Source organism: Scyliorhinus canicula, chromosome 29, assembly GCF_902713615.1.
Source record: "Scyliorhinus canicula chromosome 29, sScyCan1.1, whole genome shotgun sequence".
NCBI classification, from domain to species: domain Eukaryota; kingdom Metazoa; phylum Chordata; class Chondrichthyes; order Carcharhiniformes; family Scyliorhinidae; genus Scyliorhinus; species Scyliorhinus canicula.
In genome coordinates this window covers 603339-622121 of record NC_052174.1, presented here as the reverse complement: position 1 = coordinate 622121, position 18783 = coordinate 603339, and the positions used below count along the sequence as shown (strand labels likewise).

Sequence of the window (18783 nt, the reverse complement as noted above, 5' to 3'; positions counted from 1 at the left end):
CAAGTTAGACAAAGGAGAACCAGTGGACGTGATATATTTAGATTTCCAGAAGGCCTGTGACAAGGTGCCGCATGGGAGACTGCTAAATAAGTTAAGAGCCCATGGTGTTCAGGGTAAGATCCTGGTATGGATAGAGGATTGGCTGACTGGCAGAAGGCAGAGAGTGGGGATGAAGGGGCCTTTTTCAGGATGGCAGCCGGTGACTAGCGCTGTGCCTCAGGGGTCTGTGCTGGGACCATAACTTTTCACAATATACATTAATGATCTGGAAGAAGGTACTGAAGGCACTGTTGCTAAGTTTGCAGATGATACAAAGATCTGTAGAGGGACAGGTAGTATTGAGGAAGGAAGGGGGCTGCAGAAAGACTTGGACAAGCTGGGAGAGTGGACAAAGAAGTGGCAGATGGAATACAATGTGGAAAAGTGTGAGGTTATTCACTTTGGAAGGAGAAATGGAGGCAGAGACTATTTTCTAAATGGGGAAATGCTGAGGAAATCAGAAGCACAAAGGGACCTGGGAATCCTTGTTCACGATTCTCTTAAGGTTAACGTGCAGGTCCAGTGGGCAGTTAGGAAGGCAAATGCAATGTTCGCATTCATGTCGAGAGGGATGGAATACAAGACCAGGGATGTACTTCTGAGGCTGTATCAGGCTCTGGTCAGACCCCATTTGGAGTATTGTGAGCAGTTTTGGGCCCCGTATCTAAGGAAGGACGTGCTGGGCCTTGGAAGGGGCCCAGAGGAGGTTCATAGAACATAGGAAAATACAGCACAGAACAGGCCCTTCGGCCCACGATGTTGTGCCGAACTTTTGTCCCAGATTAAGAACAAATTAATCTACATCCCATCAATTATACCCTAATCCATGTACCTATGCAATAGCCGCTTGAAGATCCCTAACATTTCCGACTCAACTACTACCACAGGCAGCGCATTCCATGCCCCCACGACTCTCTGGGTAAAGAACCTACCTCTGACATCCCCCCTATATCTTCCACCATCCACCTTAAATTTATGTCCCCTTGTAATGGTGTGTTCCACCCGGGGAAAAAGTCTCTGACTGTCTACTCTATCTATTCCCCTGATCATCTTATAAACCTCTATCAAGTCGCCCCTCATCCTTCTCCGTTCTAATGAGAAAAGGCCTAGCACCCTCAACCTTTCCTCATAAGACCTACTCTCCATTCCAGGCAACATCCTGGTAAATCTCCTTTGCACCCTTTCCAAAGCTTCCACATCCTTCCTAAAATGAGGTGACCAGAACTGCACACAGTGCTCCAAATGTGGCCTGACCAAGGTTTTGTACAGCTGCATCATCACCTCACGGCTCTTAAATTCAATCCCTCTGCTAATGAACGTTAGCACACCATAGGCCTTCTTCACAGCTCCATCCACTTGAGTGGCAATTTTCAAAGAACTATGAACATAGACCCCAAGATCTCTCTGCTCCTCCACATTGCCAAGAACCCTACCGTTAACCCTGTATTCCGCATTCATATTTGTCCTTCCAAAATGGACAACCTCACACTTGTCAGGGTTAAACTCCATCTGCCACTTCTCAGCCCAGCTCTGCATCCTATCTATGTCTCTTTGCAGCCGACAATAGCCCTCCTCACTATCCACAACTCCACCGATCTTCGTATCGTTTGCAAATTTACTGACCCACCCTTCAACTCCCTCATCCAAGTCGTTAATGAAAATCACAAACAGCAGAGGACCCAGAACTGATCCTTGGAATGAAGAGCTTGCCGTATGAGGAACGGTTGAGGACTCTGGGTCTGTACTCATTGGAGTTTAGAAGGATGAAGGGGGATCTTATTGAAACTTACAGGATACTGCGAGGCCTGGATAGAGTGGACGTGGAGAGGATGTTTCCACTTGTAGGAAAAACTCGAACCAGAGGGCACAATCTCAGACTAAAGGGACGATCCTTTAAAACAGAGATGAGGAGGAATTTCTTCAGCCAGAGGGTGGTGAATCTGTGGAACTCTTTGCCGCAGGAGGCTGTGGAGGCCAAATCACTGAGTGTCTTTACGACAGAGATAGATAGGTTCTTGATCAATGAGGGGATCAGGGGTTATGTGGAGAAGGCAGGAGAATGGGGATGAGAAAAATATCAGCCATGATTGAATGGCGGAGCAGACTCGATGGGCCGAGTGGCCTAATTCTGCTCCTATGTCTTATGGTCTTAAGGCTATAGTTATGTTGAGGGTTAGGGTCAGGGTCGGGGTTAGGGTCGGGGTTAGGGTTAAGTTAGGGTTTAGGGTCAGGGTAAGCGTTAGGGTGAGGGTGAGGGTGAGGGTTAAGGTGAGGGTTTAGGGTCAGGGTTTAGGGTCAGGGTTAGCGTTAGCGTTAGGGTGAGGGTTTAGGGTCAGGGTTAGGGTTAGGGTTTAGGGTCAGGGTTAGGGTTAGGGTCAGGGATTAGGGTCAGGGTTAGGGTGAGGGTTTAGGGTCAGGGTTTAGGGTCAGGGTTTTGGGTTTAGGGTCAGGGTTAGGGTCAGGGTTTAGGGTCAGGGTTTAGGGTCAGGGTTAGGGTGAGGGTTTGGGGTGAGGGTTTAGGGTCAGGGTTAGGGTTTAGGGTCAGGGTTAGGGTGAGGGTTTAGGGTCAGGGTTTAGGGTCAGGGTTTAGGGTCAGGGTTTAGGGTCAGGGTTTAGGGTCAGGGTCAGGGTTTAGGGTCAGGGTTAGGGTTTAGGGTCAGGGTTAGGGTTTAGGGTCAGGGCTAGGGTTTAGGGTCAGGGTTAGGGTTAGGGTTAGGGATTAGGGTCAGGGTTTAGGGTCAGGGATTAGGGTCAGGGTTAGGGTTAGGGTCAGGGATTAGGGTCAGGGTTAGGGTGAGGGTTTAGGGTCAGGGTTTAGGGTCAGGGTTTAGGGTCAGGGTTAGGGTTAGGGTTAGGGATTAGGGTCAGGGTTAGGGTGAGGTTTTAGGGTCAGGGTTTAGGGTCAGGGTTAGGGTTAGGGTTAGGGTCAGGGATTAGGGTCAGGGTTAGGGTGAGGGTTTAGGGTCAGGGTTTAGGGTCAGGGTTAGGGTTTAGGGTCAGGGTCAGGGTTAGGGTTAGGGTCAGGGATTAGGGTCAGGGTTTAGGGTCAGGGTTAGGGTTTAGGATCAGGGTTAGGGTTTAGGGTCAGGGTTAGGGTTTAGGATCAGGGTTAGCGTTAGCATTAGGGTGAGGGTTTAGGGTCAGGGTTTAGGGTCAGGGTTAGGGTTAGGGTGAGGGTTAGGGTGAGGGTTTAGGGTGAGGGTTTAGGGTCAGGGTTAGCGTTAGCGTTAGGGTGAGGGTTTAGGGTCAGGGTTTAGGGTCAGGGTTAGGGTTAGGGTCAGGGATTAGGGTCAGGGTTAGGGTGAGGGTTTAGGGTCAGGGTTTAGGGTCAGGGTTAGGGTTTAGGGTCAGGGTTAGCGTTAGCGTTAGGGTGAGGGTTTAGGGTCAGGGTTTAGGGTCAGGGTTAGGGTTTAGGGTCAGGGTTAGGGTTTAGGGTCAGGGTTAGCGTTAGCGTTAGGGTGAGGGTTTAGGGTCAGGGTTTAGGGTCAGGGTTAGAGTTAGGGTTAGGGTCAGGGATTAGGGTCAGGGTTAGGGTTAGGGTTTAGGGTCAGGGTTTAGGGTCAGGGTGAGGGTCAGGGATAGGGTTAGGGTCAGGGTTTAGGGTCAGGGTTTCGGTTTAGGGTTAGGGTCAGGGTTAGGGTCAGGGTGAGGGTTAGGGTTAGGGTCAGGGTTTAGGGTCAGGGTCACGGTTTAGGGTCAGGGTTAGGGTCAGGATTAGGGTTAGGGTTAGGGTTAGGGTCAGGGTATAGGGTTAGGGTCAGGGTACAGGGTCAGGGTCACGGTTTAGGGTCAGGGTTAGGGTCAGGGTTAGGGTATCGTATTTAGTTCCACATTCTCCATGACCTCAGTGTGATTTGGCCAATGTGAGTTGAGTGAGGTCCTTGAACATGTTAATGAGAGTCCATCGTATGAGCAGGAACTCTGTCCTCCGCCTGTGACCTATCCCTGTTTCCAGACCATTCCCCGTGGCCATCATATCCCAGCGTCCATACCCCTACCCACCCTCCTCCTCAGCTCCGCCCTTTCCCCTCCACATATCTGTCCTCCACACTCCTCCCTCCCCACTCCCATCCTTACCCACTCCCCACTCCACCACCCCCCCCCACACTCCTCCCTCCCCACTCCCCTCCCTCCCCACTCCCCACTCCACCCTCCCTCCCCCCCACACTCCTCCCTCCCCACTCCCATCCTTACCCACTCCCCACTCCACCACCCCCCCCCACACTCCTCCCTCCCCACTCCCCTCTCTCCCCACTCCCCACTCCACCCTCCCTCCCCCCCACACTCCTCCCTCTCCACTCCCATCCTTACCCACTCCCCACTCCACTCCACCCTCCCCCCACACTCCTCCCTCTCCACTCCCCTCCTTACCCACTCCCCACTCCACCCTCCCCCCCACACTCCTCCCTCTCCACTCCCCTCCTTACCCACTCCCCACTCCACCACCCCCCCCACACTCCTCCCTCCCCACTCCCCTCCCTCCCCACTCCACCCTCCCTCCCCCCCACACTCCTCCCTCCCCACTCCCCTCCTTACCCACTCCCCACTCCACCCTCCCCCCACACTCCTCCCTCCACACTTCCCTCCTTACCCACTCCCCACTCCACCCTCCCTCCCACACTCCTCCCTCCCCACTCCCCTCCCTACCCACTCCCCACCACCCTCCCTCCCCTCCACACTCCTCCCTCCCCACTCCCCTCCCTACCCACTCCCCACTCCACCCTCCCTCCCACACTCCTCCCTCTCCACTCCCCTCCTTACCCACTCCACCCCCCACACTCCTCCCTCCCCACTCCCCTCCTTACCCACTCCCCACTCCACCCTCCCACACTCCTCCCTCCCCACTCCCCTCCTTACCCACTCCCACTCCACCCTCCCTCCCACACTCCTCCCTCTCCACTCCCCTCCTTACCCACCCCACTCCTCCCTCTCCACTCCCCTCCTTATCCACTCCCCACTCCACCCTCCCACACTCCTCCCTCCCCACTCCCCTCCTTACCCACTCCCCACTCCACTCCACCCTCCCCCACACCTCCCTCCCCACTCCCCTCCCTACCCACTCCCCACTCCACCCTCCCTCCCCCACACTCCTCCCTCCCCACTCCCCTCCTTACCCACTCCACCCCCACACTTCTCCTCCCCACACCCCTCCTTACTCACTCCCCACTCCACCCTCCCTCCCCCCACACTCCTCCCTCCCCACCCCTCCTTACCCACTCCCCACTCCACCCTCCCCCCACACTCCTCCCTCCCCACTCCCCTCCTTACCCACCCCCCACCACCCTCCCCCCACACTCCTCCCTCCCCACTCCCCTCCTTACCCACTCCCCACCACCCTCCCTCCCACACTCCTCCCTCCCCACTCCCCTCCTTACCCACTCCCCACTCCACCCTCCCCCCCACACTCCTCCCTCCCCACACCCCTCCTTACCCACCCCCCACCACCCTCCCCCCCACACTCCTCCCTCCCCACTCCCCTCCTTACCCACTCCCCACCACCCTCCCTCCCACACTCCTCCCTCCCCACTCCCCTCCCTACCCACTCCCCACTCCACCCTCCCTCCCCTCCACACTCCTCCCTCCCCACTCCCCTCCTTACCCACTCCCCACCACCCTCCCTCCCACACTCCTCCCTCCCCACTCCCCTCCCTACCCACTCCCCACTCCACCCTCCCTCCCCTCCACACTCCTCCCTCCCCACTCCCCTCCTTACCCACTCCCCACCACCCTCCCTCCCACACTCCTCCCTCTCCACTCCCCTCCTTACCCACTCCCCACTCCACCCTCCCCCCCACACTCCTCCCTCCCCACACCCCTCCCTACCCACTCCCCACCACCCTCCCCCCCACACTCCTCCCTCACCACTCCCCTCCTTACCCACTCCCCACCACCCTCCCCCCACACTCCTCCCTCCCCACTCCCCTCCCTACCCACTCCCCACTCCACCCTCCCTCCCCTCCACACTCCTCCCTCCCCACTCCCCTCCCTACCCACTCCCCACTCCACTCCCTCACCATTCCCCTCCCTCCCCACTCCCCTCCTTACCCACTCCCCTCCGCCCCCCCCCCCCCCCACCACACTCTCCTTCCCGCACCTTCTCCCCACCTTGGCGACCGTTGCCGAGCAACGCTGGGACGGACCCCCTCCTCCGCTGATCGATGGTGAGGGCGGCCCCCCTCCTGCGGGAGGGCTGAGGGTGAAGAATCATCCAATCGGGTGACGGGGGGCCCTCTCGCTGACCGATGGGCCTCGGGGTGGGGGTGGGGGGGGGTGAGGATGGACGTGGGGTCGGCCAACGGCACCGATGGTCAGAGGTCACGCAATGACCCCTCTGGTAAGGCGGCCAACGAGAGGGGAGAAGCTATCGGGAGGTCATCGAGGTCAAAGGCCAGCCGAGATGGTTCGGGCCCCCTCCCCCCCCCCCCCAATGGATCGTCTCGGTTTCGGTCCCTCTGATGACCCCCCCACCCCCCCCCCCCACCCCCCCCCATCCCCCTCCCGTCGCCGCCAACGCCCCCTCTCGGCTTACCGTTCTCGGTGGGCACGTAGATGTTGAGGTAGAGGCAGTCCTCGCTCTGCTCCTGGATGTAGGTGGCCACGTCGTCCAGGTTGGAGAGGAACCAGACGGGCAGCATGACTTCGGGCAGCATGCCGTGGATGTTCTGGGGGCAGACGGGGGCGAACTGGGTGGCGTTGCGGACGTCGGTCCAGGAGGCGGGCGCCTCGGGCGGCTGGAAGCGTCGCTCGCCAATGGGGGGGGTGGCGAAGGGAACGCCCAGGTACTGTACCACCGGGCCCAGGATCTCGTTGTTCAGCTCCTTCCTCACCCCCCGCAGCTTGCCGTAGTTGGTGGCGACCACCGGGTAGGTTTCGTCCGGCTTCTGGCTGGACAGCAGGCCGACAAAGGCCAGGGCCTCCAGCGCCCACAGCAGGAGTCCGAGGCCGGACGGGCGCCCCCACGGGAGGGCCTGGGGGCCGGTCATCGTCCTCGGCGACCCTGGCTGGGGGCGAACCGGGCGGCGGGGTCCCGGCCTGGAGTTCAATCCCTCCCGGACGCAGGCTCTGGACACCTGGGAAGGGGCCGGGTTCACTGACGTCCTCCCCTGACGCTCCCGCGGCTCTTCATGGATCAAGCCTACCGAGGTCAACACCACTCTTCCCTCATGCCAGCCAGGACGCCAGGCACTGCAACCAGAAAGAAAAAGAGGACAAACAGTCATTCTCCCGGCGAGAGAGTGAATCAAAACATCCCCCCCTCCCCTCGGAAAGATTCCACCTCCTCCTGAATCACAGTAATCCAGGAGCTCTGGGCACGTGGGCCCCAATCGCACCCTATTGATTCGTCGCTGCGGCTCTGCGGGCTAATCGTAGGATTCCGACAGCGCGGCTGGAGGCCATTCAGCCCATCGAGTCGGCGCCGGCCCTCGGAAAGAGCGCCCTACCGAGGCCCACACCCCCACCCTATCCCCGTAACCCCACCTAACCGGGACATCCTTCGGGAGGAAACCGGAGCGCCCGGAGGAAACCCACTCAGACACGGGGGGGAGCGTGCAGACTCCGCACAGACGGCGACCCGAGGACGGGGATCGAACCCGGGACCCTGGAGCTGTGCAGGTTGGGAGGGTGGGGTGGGGAGTGGGCTCTTACAGAGGGGCGGTGCAGACTCGATGGGCCGAATGGCCTCCTTCTGCACCGTAGCCATTCTACGGCGCTGTGATACACATGCACACGGCAACAGTCAGAGCACCGGACACACAGGTCAACGCACACATACACGCCAACACATGAGCTAACACACACATGGACACACACACACACAGACATAGGCCCACACACACGCCCACACATCCGCACACAGACAGACATCGGCACACTCAGTCACACACAGGAGGCACACACACAGGCAGATACAGACATACACACACTGGCTGACACACACAGGCAGACACATGTGTGGTGAATCATAGAACATAGAACAGTACAGCACAGAACAGGCCCTTCGCCCCTCAATGTTGTGCCGAGCCATGATCACCCTACTCAAACCCACGTATCCACCCTATACCCGTAACCCAACAACCTTACTTACAACCCAACAACCCTAACCCTTAACCTTAACCTTACTTTTATTAGGACACTACGGGCAATTTAGCATGGCCAATCCACCTAACCCGCACATCTTTGGACTGTGGGAGGAAACCGGAGCACCCGGAGGAAACCCACGCACACACGGGGAGGACGTGCAGACTCCACACAGACAGTGACCCAGCCGGGAATCGAACCTGGGACCCTGGAGCTGTGAAGCATTGATGCTAACCACCATGCTACCGTGAGGCCTCCTGTTACACACAAACACACACACACAGTCAGTGCTGGGACACTCAGTCCTGTTACACACACACACACACACACAGTCAGTGCTGGGACACTCAGTCCTAGAATAGAATAGAACAGTACAGCACAGAACAGGCCCTTCGGCCCTCGATGTTGTGCCGAGCAATGATCACCCTACTTCCCGTATACCCGCAACCCAACAATCCCCCCATTAACCTTACACTACGGGCAATTTAGCATGGCCAATCCACCTAACCCGCACATCTTTGGACTGTGGGAGGAAACCGGAGCACCCGGAGGAAACCCACGCACACACGGGGAGGACGTGCAGACTCCACACAGACAGTGACCCAGCCGGGAATCGAACCTGGGACCCTGGAGCTGTGAAGCATTTAAGCTAACCACCACGCTACCGTGCTGCCCAATCACAGTAGCGTAATTCACACTGTATCACACATGTTGTGCTATGTCTCTGTAAGCTCGGCACACGAGCAGTTGCGCTGCTGTGCCACTAGGGGGAGATGCACTGGGAGTGTACGGGAGTTTGTACTGGGCTCCACCCTGGGCTCCACCCACGGCTCCTCCCCCTAACCGGAAGTATAAAGGTTGATGCTGAGAGCCTGCCCGCTAGTTCATCTAGAGTTCATTTCGTCACAGGCAGGCCCTGTTGTAAGACGATTAAAACCACTGTTCACTTCTAACCACGTGTCGCGTGAATTGATGGTCCCATCAATTTAATTGTCCCAAGAAACAATAAGGAACGACTATGGAATCAGCCCTCAAGCCTAATCGACTGGAACTCGACCCACAGGATGCAGAGGCGAAATAAATCTTTTCTCATTGGCTCCGATGTTTTAAGGCCTACCTGGCTGAAGCAAGCACCACGGACACTACGGAGGAGCAGGAACTCAGCCTACTACTGGCAGTTCAGGTCCATTGTACCCTGAAGGTGGCAACGCAGGTGGATAGAGTGGTCAAGAAGGCATACAACATGCTTGCCTTCATCGGACGGGGTATTGAGTACAAGAGTCGGCAGGTCATGTTACAGTTGTATAGGACTTTGGTTAGGCCACATTTGGAATACTGCGTGCAGTTCTGGTCGCCACATTACCAGAAGGATGTGGATGCCTTGGAGAGGGTGCAGAGTAGGTTCACCAGGATGTTGCCTGGTATGGAGGGTGCTAGCTATGAAGAAAGGTTGAGTAGATTAGGATTGTCTTCGTTGGAAAGACGGAGGTTGAGGGGGGACCTGATTGAGGTCTCGAAAATGATGAGAGGTATGGACAGGGTGGACAGCAACAAGCTTTTCCTAAGAGTGGGGGTGTCAGTTACAAGGGGGTCACGATTTCAAGGTGAGAGGGGGAAAGTTTAAGGGAGATGTGCGTGGGAAGTTTTTTATGCAGAGGGTGGTGGGTGCCTGGAACGCTTTACCAGCGGAGGTGGTAGAGGCGGGCACGATAGCATCATTTAAGAAGCATCTGGACAGTTTTATGAACGGGCGGGAACAGAGGGAAGTAGATCTTGGAAAATAGGAGACAGGTTTAGATAAAGGATCTGGATCGGCGCAGGCTGGGAGGGCCGAAGGGCCTGTTCCTGTGCTGTCATTTCTTTGTTCTTTGTTGTTTGTACGACATGCAAGGGTGAGCCATCGTATATCTACTCAGTTAAACTGTACCGGCTCACATACAGAGGCCCTGGCCCTACTCGATAGAATGTACGTGAGGCCCGTCAATGAGGTCCACGCGCGCCACATTTTTACTACTCGCTGCCAGCCCCCCACAGAATCGCTAGAAGAATTTCTAAGAGCCTTAAAAGCCTTATCCCGGGACAGTAATTACCAGGCAGCAAATGCTGCTGAACATAGGGAACTTGCTGTCTGCGATGTCTTTGTTACAGGCCTTAGATCCAATTACTGCGCCAGCGACTGCTGGAGAAAGGGGCTCAAAATTTAGAAGAAACTATTGAACTCGCTACAACTATGGAGGTCTCGTTTCGCAGCCTCACCTCGTTCCCTGCGGACTCCGCGACCCCGTCATGGCCCCCCCCCGACCAGCGATTGCCCCAGGCCTGCGCCGCGCGGCCACCCAGCCACCATGCTGCCCCAGCAGACCCCCAGCACCCCCGGCAGCATTGCCCGGCCCGCAACGCCACCTGCAGCAGCTGCGGGCGGAAAGGTCACCACGCCAGAGTGTGTCTGGCAAGGAAGGCCCCAGCCGCTAACCCTCCCGCGGCACAAAGCGACCACTCGCCGCACTCACAGACCCGCAGGCCCCGGAACGCTGCGTCCTATACCCCGACTCTGCCCCCGCCCGCCACGTGCGATCCACCGGGGCCGCCATCTTGGACGCCATCTTCCTCACCGCCCACCACGTGCGATCCACGGGGGCCGCCATCTTGGGCCCCATCCTCTCCACACTTAGAAAACTCGATTGAAGACTGCGACCTCAGCGGGAACTCATCACGGGGCCACCCCAGCGCAGCCGACCGAGCCGCCGACTACCCGCAACTCAACGCGGTCACACTGGACCAATCGCGACCAAAACATCTGTATGACGATGGTCCACATCAACGGGTACAGCACGCCGTGCCTTATCGACTCCGGGAGCACCGAGAGCTTCGTACACCCAGATCTGGTAAGACGCTGTTCGCTCCCCGTTTACCCCACGCGGCAAACTATCTCCCTCGCTTCGGGCTCCCACTCTGTCCAGATCCAAGGGCGCACCGTCGCGACCCTAACAATCCAAGGCGCTAGCTACTCTAATTTCCAACTATACGTCCTGCCTGAACTCTGCGCCCCACTCTTACTGGGACTCGACTTTCAATGCAATCTCAAGAGTCTCACCCCCCAGCTTCGGCGGACCCCCTACCCCCACTCACTACCTGCAGCCTAGCCACGCTGCGAATCTCCCCCCCTCCACTCTTTGCCAATCTCACTCCGGACTGTAAACCCGTAGCCTCTCTTCCATTTCCTCCAGGTCCCCTTCGGCGTCACTAATGGGGTCTCGGTGTTCCAACGAGCAATGGACCGAATGGTGGGCCATACGGGCTGCGGGCCACGTTTCCGTACTTGGATAATGTTACCATCTGCGGCTATGACCAGCAGGACCACGACGCCAACCTCCACCGATTTCTCCAGACGGCCCAGAAGCTTAATCTCACCTACAATAAGGAAAAATGCGTTTTCCGCACTACCAGACTAGCCATCCTCGGCTACGTCGTGGAGAACGGAGTCCTGGGCCCCGACCCGGACCGTATGCGCCCTCTTAGAACTCCCCCTCCCCCATTGCCCCAAGGCCCTCAAACGGTGCTTGGGTTTCTTTTCCTACTACGCCCAGTGGGTCCCTCAATATGCGGACAAAGCCCGCCCACTCTTTAAGGCCACACGATTTCCCCTGTCAGCCGAGGCTCGCCAGACCTTCAGCTGCATCAAGGAGGACATCGCCAAAGCAGCCATGCGGGCGGTGGATGAATCCACTCCATTCCAGGTTGAGAGCGACGCCTCAGAGGTAGCTCTAGCAGCCACACTAAATCAGGCAGGGAGACTAGTCGCATTTTTCTCCCGTACCCTCTCCGCTTCAGAACTCCGACACTCCTCAGTCGAGAAAGAAGCACAAGCCATCGTGGAGGCTATCCGTCACTGGAGGCACTACCTCGCAGGTAGGAGGTTCACCCTCATCACCGACCAAAGGTCGCCTTCATGTTCGACAACTCGCAAAGGGGCAAAATTAAAAACGACAAAATTCTGAGGTGGAGGATCGAACTCTCCACCTACAATTACGATATCAAATATCGACCGGGGAAGCTCAACGAGCCTCCGGATGCCCTATCCCACGGGACGTGTGCCAGCGCGCAGATCGACCGCTTAAAAGCCATCCACAATGACCTCTGCCATCCGGGGGTCACCCGGCTCGCCCACTACATCAGAGCCCGAAACCTGCCTTTCTCCAACGAGGAGGTAAAAGCGGTCACCAGGGACTGCCCGATCTGTGCGGAGTGCAAACCGCACTTCTATAGACCAGACAGGGCCCACCTGGTCAAGGCTTCTAGCCCCTTTGAATGCCTCGCTATCGATTTCAAAGGGCCACTCACATCGACTAACAGGAATGTGTACTTCCTGAATGTCATCGACGAGTTCTCCCGCTTCCCTTTGCTATCCCGTGCCCCGATGTGACCTCCCACACAGTCATCAGAGCCCTGCATAGTGTCTTCACCCTGTTTGGTTTCCCCAGCTACGTACACAGCGACCGGGGTTCGTCCTTCATGAGCGACGAGCTGCGTCAGTACCTGCTCGACAAGGGCATCGCTTCGAGCAGGACTACCAGCTACAACCCCAGGGGGAACGGGACAGGTGGAGAGGGAGAACTGCGACGGTCTGGAAGACCGTCCTACTGACCCTACGGTCCAGGAATCTCCCGACCTCCCACTGGCAGGAGGTCCTCCCCGACGTGCTCCATGCTATTAGGTCCCTCCTATGTACATCCACCAACCAGACCCCTCACGAGCAGCTCTTTAGCTTTTCCAGGGGCACTACCACGGGGGTTTCACTCCCGGCCTGTTTGAAGACACCGGGCCCAGTACTCCTCCGGAAGCACATCAGGGCACAGAAAACTGACCCACTCGTAGAGAAAGGGCTCCTACTGCATTCGAACTCCCAGTACGCCTTTGTAGAGTTCCCTGCCGGCCGTCAGGACACTGTATCCCTCCGGGGCCTAGCACCTACAGGATCCAACCCCCCCCACTACCACCGCCGAGGTACCCCTCACACTACATCCCACCCAACTCGCCCCCCCACGCCCCCGCACCTACCAGTTCGCTATTTTTTTGTGAGCCCGCGCCAGCTAGCTCCCAGCGCCCCCAGTCCCCAGTCGAACCAGACGGGTACGAAGCTCGGGCCGAATCGCCCCCTGAGTCCGCCATCGTACCCCAGCCGACGGTGCTCATCCAGCCACCAGAGGGGCTGCAACCCCGGTGCTCCGCCGATCACCGCGGACAACTCGGCCACCGGACAGACTCAACCTGTAAGCCACCACCCCCGCCGGACTTGATATTTTTACAGGGGGTGAATGTGGTGAATCACAGTAGCGTAATTCACACCAGAACATAGAACATAGAACACTACAGCGCAGTACGGGCCCTTCGGCCCTCGATGTTGCGCCGACCTGTGAAACCATCTGAAGCCTATCTGACCTACACTATTCCATTTTCATCCATATGTCTATCCAGTGACCACTTAAATGCCCTTAAAGTTGGCGAGTCTACTACTGTTGCAGGCAGGGCGTTCCACACCCCTACTACTCTCTGAGTATAGAAACTGCGTCTGACATCTGTCCTATATCTACCACCCCTCAATTTAAAGCTATGTCCCCTCGTGTTGGTCATCACCATCCGAGGAAAAAGACTCTCACTGTCCACCCTATCTAACCCTCTGACTATCTTATATGTCTCTATTAAGTCACCTCTCAGCCTTCTCCTCTCTAACGAAAACAACCTCAATTCCCTGAGCCTTTCCTCGTAAGACCTTCCCTCCATACCAGGCAACATCCTAGTAAATCTCCTCTGAACCATTTCCAAAGCTTCCACATCCTTCCTATAATGTGGTGACCAGAACTGCACGCAGTACTCCAGGTGCGGCTGCACCAGAGTTATGTACAGCTGCAGCATAACCTTGTGGTTCCGAAACTCAATCCCTCTACTGATAAAGGCCAGCACACCATATGCCTTCTTAACAGCCCTATTAACCTGGGTGGCAACTTTCAGGAATTTATGTACCTGGATGCCGAGATCTCTCTGTTCATCTACACTACCAAGAATCTTGCCATTAGCCCAGTACTCTGCATTCCTGTTACTCCTTCCAAAGTGAACCACCTCACACTTTTCCGCATTAAACTCCATCTGCCACCTCTCAGCCCAGCTCTGCAGCTTATCTATGTCCCTCTGTATCCTATAACATCCTTCAGCACTATCCACAACTCCACCAACCTTCGTGTCATCCGCAAATTTACTAACCCATCCTTCTACACCCTCTTCCAGGTCATTTATAAAAATGACATACAGCAGTGGCCCCAAAACAGATCCTTGCGGAACACCACTAGTAACTGAACTCCAGGATGAACATTTGCCATCAACCACCACCCTCTGTCTTCTTTCAGCTAGCCAATTAATGATCCAAACCGCTAAATCACCTTCAATCCCATACTTCCTTATTTTCTGCAATAGCCTACCATGGGGAACCTTAACAAACGCCTTACTGAAATCCATATATACCACATCAACCGCTTTACCCTCATCCACCTGTTTGGTCACCTTCTCAAAAAACTCAATAAGGTTTGTGAGGCATGACCTACCCTTCACAAAACCGTGTTGACTATCGCTAATCAACTTGTTCTTTTCAAGATGATTACAAGCCCTATTTCTTATAACCTTTTCCAACATTTTACCCACAACCGAAGTAAGGCTCACAGGTCTATAATTACCAGGGTTGTCTCTACTCCCCTTCTTGAACAAGGGGACAACATTTGCTATCCTCCAGTCTTCCGGCACTATTCCTGTCGACAAAGACGACAGAAAGATCAAGGACAAAGGCTCTGCAATCTCCTCCCTGGCTTCCCATAGAATCCTAGGATAAATCCCATCTGGCCCAGGGGACTTATCTATTTTGACATTTTCCAAAATTGCTAACACCTCCTCCTTTTGAACCTCAATTCCATCTAGCCTGGTCGACTGAACCTGAGTGTTCTCCTCGACGACATTGTCTTTCTCCAGTGTAAACACTGACGAAAATATCCATTTAACGCTTCCCCTATCTCCTCTGATTCCACACACAACTTTCCACTACTATCCTTGATTGGCCCTAATCTTACTCTAGTCATTCTTTTGTTCCTGATATACCTATAGAAAGCCTTAGGGTTAGATAGAGTTAGATAGAGCACTCAGGGTGGAGGGGATTGAAGGACATGGGGGGGAAAGTGAGATTCGGCTATTGAGTTGGATGATCAGCCACGATCGTGATGAATGGCGGAGCGGGCCCGATGGGCTGAATGGCCTCCTGCTGCTCAGATCTTCGGTGTTTCTATGTCCGAATGAAGAATTCACAGGCCAACACAGAGAGGAAAATGAAGAGCACAATGTGTTACTGGACAAAGAGAGTTAATCTGGCGAAAGGTCCCCAGTCGCTTCGCAGGAACAGAAGAAATCAAAGTCCCACGCCGAGCCACGGAAGGAGATACTCAAGACATGGTGGGCGGTTTGTAAATGTTGCCATAGTCCCAGACGACTGTAGGCTGCTTTTCCCCCTGTGAGGGGGCGGGGCGGTGGGTGGGTGGGGGGGGGGGGGAGAGCGGACTGGTGATGATTTAGCCGGAGGGTCACCACCACCCCTCAGGCGAAGGTTGTGGAAGCCGGGTGGAGGGGGCTTCGTGGGTCACCCCAGCCCGGACGGGAATCGAACCCACGCGGCTGGCCCTGGCTCCGCACCGCGAGCCGGCCAATCCAATCAACAGACCGAAGCCCACCCGAGGGGGTGTTAACAGAGTCTGAAGGGAGGAGAGAGAGAGAGACAGAGAGAGAGAGGTTCAGGGAGGAAATTCAAGAGCACAGGGCAGAGGTGGATATGGACCGAAGCAGGGGGAGGATATGGACTGAGGCAGGGGGAGGATATGGACTGAAGCAGGGGGAGGATATGGACTGAGGTAGGGGGAGGATATGGACTGAGAGAGGGGGAGGATATGGAGTGAGGCAGGGGGAGGATATGGACCGAAGCAGGGGAGGATATGGACTGAGGTAGGGGGAGGATATGGACTGAGAGAGGGGGAGGATATGGAGTGAGGCAGGGGGAGGATATGGACCGAAGCAGGGGAGGATATGGACACAGACAGACGGGCGGCCTGGCCCTGGTGTTGAAGATGCGGAGCATCAGCCTCCGATTTGAATGCGCCTCACACACCCTTTGCAAAGTAACTGAAGCGCTGCACATGGCTCTGATCCTCGGCTGACCAGCAAGCAAGGACCCATTGTGTTGGGAGCGAGGGAGCGAGACAGAGAGCGAAAAGGAGAGAAAATCAATCGGAGAAAGGCAATGGAAGCTGGGAGCAGCGACCGTCCACACACCGAGGCACGATTTCTAATGAGAGAAAAAGGGAAAAATAATAAATGGTCCAGTACAACAGGGTAGCATGGTGGCTAGCATAAATGCTTCACAGCTCCAGGGTCCCAGGTTCGATTCCTGGCTGGGTCACTGTCTGTGCGGAGTCTGCACGTCCTCCCCGTGTGTGCGTGGGTTTCCTCCGGGTGCTCCGGTTTCCTCCCACAGTCCAAAGATGTGCGGGTTAGGTGGATTGGCCGTGATAAATTGCCCGTAGTGTCCTAAAAAGTAAGGTTAAGGGGGGGGGTTGTTGGGTTACGGGTATAGGGTGGATACGTGGGTTTGAGTAGGGTGATCATGGCTCGGCACAACATTGAGGGCCGAAGGGCCTGTTCTGTGCTGTACTGTTCTATGTTCTATGAACAGAGTAGTAAACAGAGTAGCCCAGAGGGACCGCGGGCCTGGTCAGGACTGACTGCAGCATGCAGTCTCTCAGGCACGCTAATCGCCCGGCTTTCCATGTTTCAATGGGAGGTGGGAGGTGGGAGGGGGAGAGGAGAGAAATGCAAATTGAGTGAGGATTGAGTTTGATTTACGCTGAAATCCAGCAGTGGGTTTGGACCACATCAACGGATTCAGGCTTACAGTGGGAAGAAAAGGGCTTCATTAGACACACTCTCAGATCTCCGTAGCCACACACCCCCACAGCTCGCGGCCGATTAATTCTTTGCCACTCTCTCCGTGGCCCATCTCCCCATCGATCCGCTACAACACACAACCAGTCCCCAGCAGGGTCAATGGGCTGACAAGAGGCAAATGCCTGTGGGCGCTGCCTGGGAGACGCAGAGATGGATACAAACACAGGGTGATCCCAGACTGTGAGAACACCACGGGTTGGGAAACAGGAAGCAAGATGTGTCAGTGTGTTACAGTGAGGGGTGTGGGGTATATCAGTGTTACAGTGAGGGGTGTGGGGTATATCAGAGTGTTACAGTGAGGGGTGTGGGGGATATCAGTGTTACAGTGAGGGTGTGGGGTATATCAGTGTTACAGTGAGGGGTGTGGGGTATATCAGAGTGTTACAGTGAGGGGTGTGGGGTATATCAGTGTTACAGTGAGGGTGTGGGGTATATCAGTGTTACAGTGAGGGATGTGGGGTATATCAGAGTGTTACAGTGAGGGTGTGTGGGGATATCAGAGTGTTACAGTGAGGAGTGTGGGGTATATCAGTGTTACAGTGAGGTGTGTGGGGGATATCAGAGTGTTACAGTGAGGGGTGTGGGGTATATCAGAGTGTTACAGTGAGGGGTGTGGGGTATATCAGTGTTACAGTGAGGGGTGTGGGGTATATCAGTGTTACAGTGAGGGGTGTGGGGTATATCAGTGTTACAGTGAGGGGTGTGGGGTATATCAGTGTTACAGTGAGGGGCGTGGGGTATATCAGTGTTACAGTGAGGGGTGTGGGGTATATCAGAGTGTTACAGTGAGGGATGTGGGATATATCAGAGTGTTACAGTGAGGGGTGTGGGGTATATCAGAGTGTTACAGTGAGGGGTGTGGGGTATATCAGTGTTACAGTGAGGGGTGTGGGGTATATCAGAGTGTTACAGTGAGGGGTGTGGGGTATATCAGAGTGTTACAGTGAGGGGTGTGGGGTATATCAGAGTGTTACAGTGAGGGGTGTGGGGTATATCAGAGTGTTACAGTGAGGGGTGTGGGGTATATCAGTGTTACAGTGAGGGATGTGGGGTATATCAGAGTGTTACAGTGAGGGGTGTGGGGTATATCAGAGTGTTACAGTGAGGGGTGTGGGATATATCAGAGAGTTACAGTGAGGGGTGTGGGGTATATCAGAGTGTTACAGTGAGGGGATGTGGGGTATATCAGAGTGTTACAGTGAGGGGTGTGGGGTATATCAGAGTGTTACAGTGAGGGGTGTGGGATATATCAGAGTGTTACAGTGAGGGGTGTGGGGTATATCAGAGTGTTACAGTGAGGGGTGTGGGGTATATCAGAGTGTTACAGTGAGGGGTGTGGGGTATATCAGAGTGTTACAGTGAGGGGTGTGGGGTATATCAGTGTTACAGTGAGGGGTGTGGGGTATATCAGTGTTACAGTGAGGGGTGTGGGGTATATCAGAGTGTTACAGTGAGGGGTGTGGGGTATATCAGTGTTACAGTGAGGGGTGTGGGGTATATCAGTGTTACAGTGAGGGGTGTGGGGTATATCAGTGTTCACAGTGAGGGGTGTGGGGTATATCAGTGTTACAGTGAGGGGTGTGGGGTATATCAGTGTTACAGTGAGGGGTGTGGGGTATATCAGTGTTACAGTGA

At 55.7% G+C, this 18783-nt stretch overlaps 1 protein-coding gene across 1 annotated transcript in view; it reads right to left on the bottom strand.

Annotated features, from left to right (window-relative positions):
* LOC119958274 (neuroligin-1-like) overlaps nucleotides 1–7225 on the bottom strand; it is a 62766-nt gene extending 55541 nt beyond the window's left edge. Inside the window, exon 1 of the mRNA XM_038786704.1 lies at nucleotides 6569–7225. Coding sequence (XP_038642632.1) covers nucleotides 6569–7022 — 454 coding nt within the window. The 5' untranslated portion in view covers nucleotides 7023–7225. The remainder of the gene's footprint in view (nucleotides 1–6568) is intronic.
* Nucleotides 7226–18783: the final 11558 nt, after the last annotated feature.